A 2,875-nucleotide genomic window follows, 5' to 3' on the forward strand; every position below is an offset into this window, starting at 1 on the left:
AATCCAGATAGCCTTTCACTTCTATTTTTTTTTTCCTATGTGTATATTAGACATCAGAATCAAATTACAGCTTTATATGTACTTACAAGTAAATGCTGGATTCATTGCCCCCAATATCAGGCGACTGGAGTTTCTGCACGAGTATAACAATTATGCCAATGAAGAGAACAAAGTTTATCTGGGAGGAGAAAAAAAAATAGAAGTGAAAGGCTATCTGGATTTATGGGGAGACTGCTACTAACCATGCTGTACTTCTAATGTATAATAGGGCAAAGATGGCAGAGACCAGCTGGATTTGCTACCTTACTCCTTCCCATCTGAGCAGCTGGGGCCCCAAAGAACTGGCTTGGGGAGGCTTGTAAAGGTCTTAGGCTATGGACATAACTTTTTTTATTGCCCCGTGACTAGGCATGATAAGTACAAGCTTTCTTTAGGCTTGTCTACACAGTTACCGTGGTAAGCATTAATCATCATCAACTGCTGCAAGTGAAAGACAGGCAATACTTGGTTGGCAAGGGCTTAGTCTTTCCACTGAGCAGTTTCAGCTCCTATTTACTTCATGCACTCAGCACCGCAGAATTAGGCTCTGGGTGTGTGAAGAAAAACGTGATGTGGGGGAATGTAGGTGGGTTTTCTTTATCACACGTGCCCTACAGCAATATTAAGTCCACTTAAACATGTAGGCAGGAGAGGCCACCCCAGTGGTCCCATCTCAGGCAAGGGTATAGTGGTGCAAAATGGTTATTAAAGAAGAAATGATTATAATTTCCAAAGGGCAGAGGGGTGTTTGTGAGAGGGCTGTTGGCTATAGCCCCGGGGGGCTGCACTGATGCAACACTGAGTTGACCAAGAAACACAATTTTATTTATGCCAAAACAAATAGTTTTTCATGGGGAAAAACAACCATGAAACAAAATAAACATGGACAACTTTCAAATGTATCTTTTCCACTGAAGTTTTTTTTTTTTTTAATATCCTTCAAAATTGAACCATTTTGAAGAAATGTATCCATTTTGATGAATAGGCATTTTTTGGACCCAAATAAATGTGGTGGAAATATTGCAACCAGCATTACTCAGTGCATCACCTCAGCAGTGCCCATCATTGGATGCCTTGGCCACGAATCAGGATTCTCTCTGTTGAAAACCCCAAGGGAGGAGGGTGGGAGGACTGTAACTACCCCATCCCCCTAGCATCTGATGAAGCTGTTGCCTATGCAAGCTCATGCCTTTCTGGACCAGCTTGTCTCTAAGGTGCCACCCTGCCCTGCTTTCTGCCTGACTCCAAACCAACACAGCTAACCACCTCTCCCCTAAAGTGAAACCCTCAGAGTGACAGCATGACCCTTTGGTTTTATTTTATACACCTTTGCATTCATTATTATTTTGGGTCTGCCTTATTCTCTGAATGTGTTTCCACATACCTGGATCCCAGAAGAGACATCGGACAAGGGCAGCAAGTAGTTTAACCCCATATCCTGGCTTCGGATATGGCTCCTGTTAATTTGACAACTTAAGGCCAAAACTGACCAGTAGATCATTTTGTCTGACCTCCTGTATATCAGCCAAGCACAGGGCAGAGTGGAGGAGAGTTGTTACAGCATCCAACAGTACCAGTGACCTCGGGACGATGGGTCTGACCCGCATATCACAGGCCATCTCAGTTCATGCAGTTTCCTCCATACAGAGCCCAGTAATTCAGGTTTAATTAAATTAAATGTTCCAGCAAGATGTCGAGTCTGGACTTTGAGGCATGAAGAGATGGAGGATTCACCACTTCCCTTCTACTAACTTGTTCCAGTGAGTATTTATTTCTAAAGGAGATGTACATGGCTGACTATTTGCAGATAGAATATAGACACTGATACAAAGGTGTTTGCAAAGCTTGGGAAGAGGGCTAGCTGGGCACATGTAGGGTGAAGAACAGCATATCCTTTTCAGTTTCTTTAGGTATGGAAAAAATACCTCTTCCCTGGCTATATGATAATTTGACGTGTCCTTAGCTAACATTCAGTTCTATTTTATATATGGAACCTGGAGAAAGATCTCCTCCAAAATGGCACTTACCATTATTGATCCGACCACAGGACCCTTGATGACCCACCACAAGGCTGTGTTATCATTCATGTCCCAGCAGCTAAAATAATGGTGAAGAAAACCAGGGCACAGGTAAGAGAGAGAAAACAAAAAGATGCAAATAGAAGAACCAGCAAACTGATGCTTTTTTTTCCCCTTGGGGAGTCTATCATAAGGGGAAAGGAAAGTCTTGAAACTCAAGCATAGGACTTGGAGCCCAGACAGCGTGTCACAGAAACACACATCCTGCAAAGCCATAGCTAAGGTACTTCAGGCAAGAGCCTACCCAGTCTCTAAGCGGCCCCACTTAGGTGACGTCACACCTAAAATGTGGGTGTTTTTGGCCAAGCAGAGGAAGACTAAGCCAAAGTGTAAGCTTAGGCTTCCTGGACAAACCTAGGCAATTATAAACAGTGACTCCCACTGTTAAGTTCCTCATCAAGGAGGTGGATTCATGTCCAGGTGCCCACAGAGAAGCATCATAAAGAGAATGAGCTTTTAGAGGCTGGGTGCTCAACCCTGTCTGAAAATCAAGCTCTTTCAAAGGCGCCTGCAATGGAGCCCCCAAATCACTGGTCCTGTTAAAAAACTGGACATCCCAAATTACCTAAAACCATTGGTCGCTTTTTGAAAATCTTGGCTCATAAGCCTAAATCCCATCCCCTGCCAGGATCTTGCATCGCTGAGTCTTACTGTCAAGGCCTGAGCAGGGCCGGTCCAAGGGGAATTGGTGCCCTAGGCAAACTGTGTACCTTGGCGCCCCCACCACTTCCAATACAGAGGAAAATAAGAAGTCTAGA

General features: G+C 44.0%; 1 protein-coding gene across 4 annotated transcripts in view; it reads right to left on the minus strand.

Moving 5' to 3' along the window:
- The window catches only part of ADCYAP1R1 (ADCYAP receptor type I), a 273,151-nt gene that overhangs the window by 36,366 nt on the left and 233,910 nt on the right, over nucleotides 1-2,875 (minus strand). For all 4 annotated transcript variants that reach the window (XM_019508076.1, XM_019508075.1, XM_019508074.1 and 1 more), the window contains exons 11-12: nucleotides 2,067-2,136; nucleotides 87-178 (exon numbers count right to left, since the gene is read on the minus strand). In XM_019508076.1, coding sequence (XP_019363621.1) covers nucleotides 87-178; nucleotides 2,067-2,136 — 162 coding nt within the window. The remainder of the gene's footprint in view (nucleotides 1-86; nucleotides 179-2,066; nucleotides 2,137-2,875) is intronic.

This window comes from Gavialis gangeticus, unplaced genomic scaffold (assembly GCF_001723915.1).
Source record: "Gavialis gangeticus isolate Ggan-Ray unplaced genomic scaffold, GavGan_comp1, whole genome shotgun sequence".
NCBI classification, from domain to species: domain Eukaryota; kingdom Metazoa; phylum Chordata; order Crocodylia; family Gavialidae; genus Gavialis; species Gavialis gangeticus.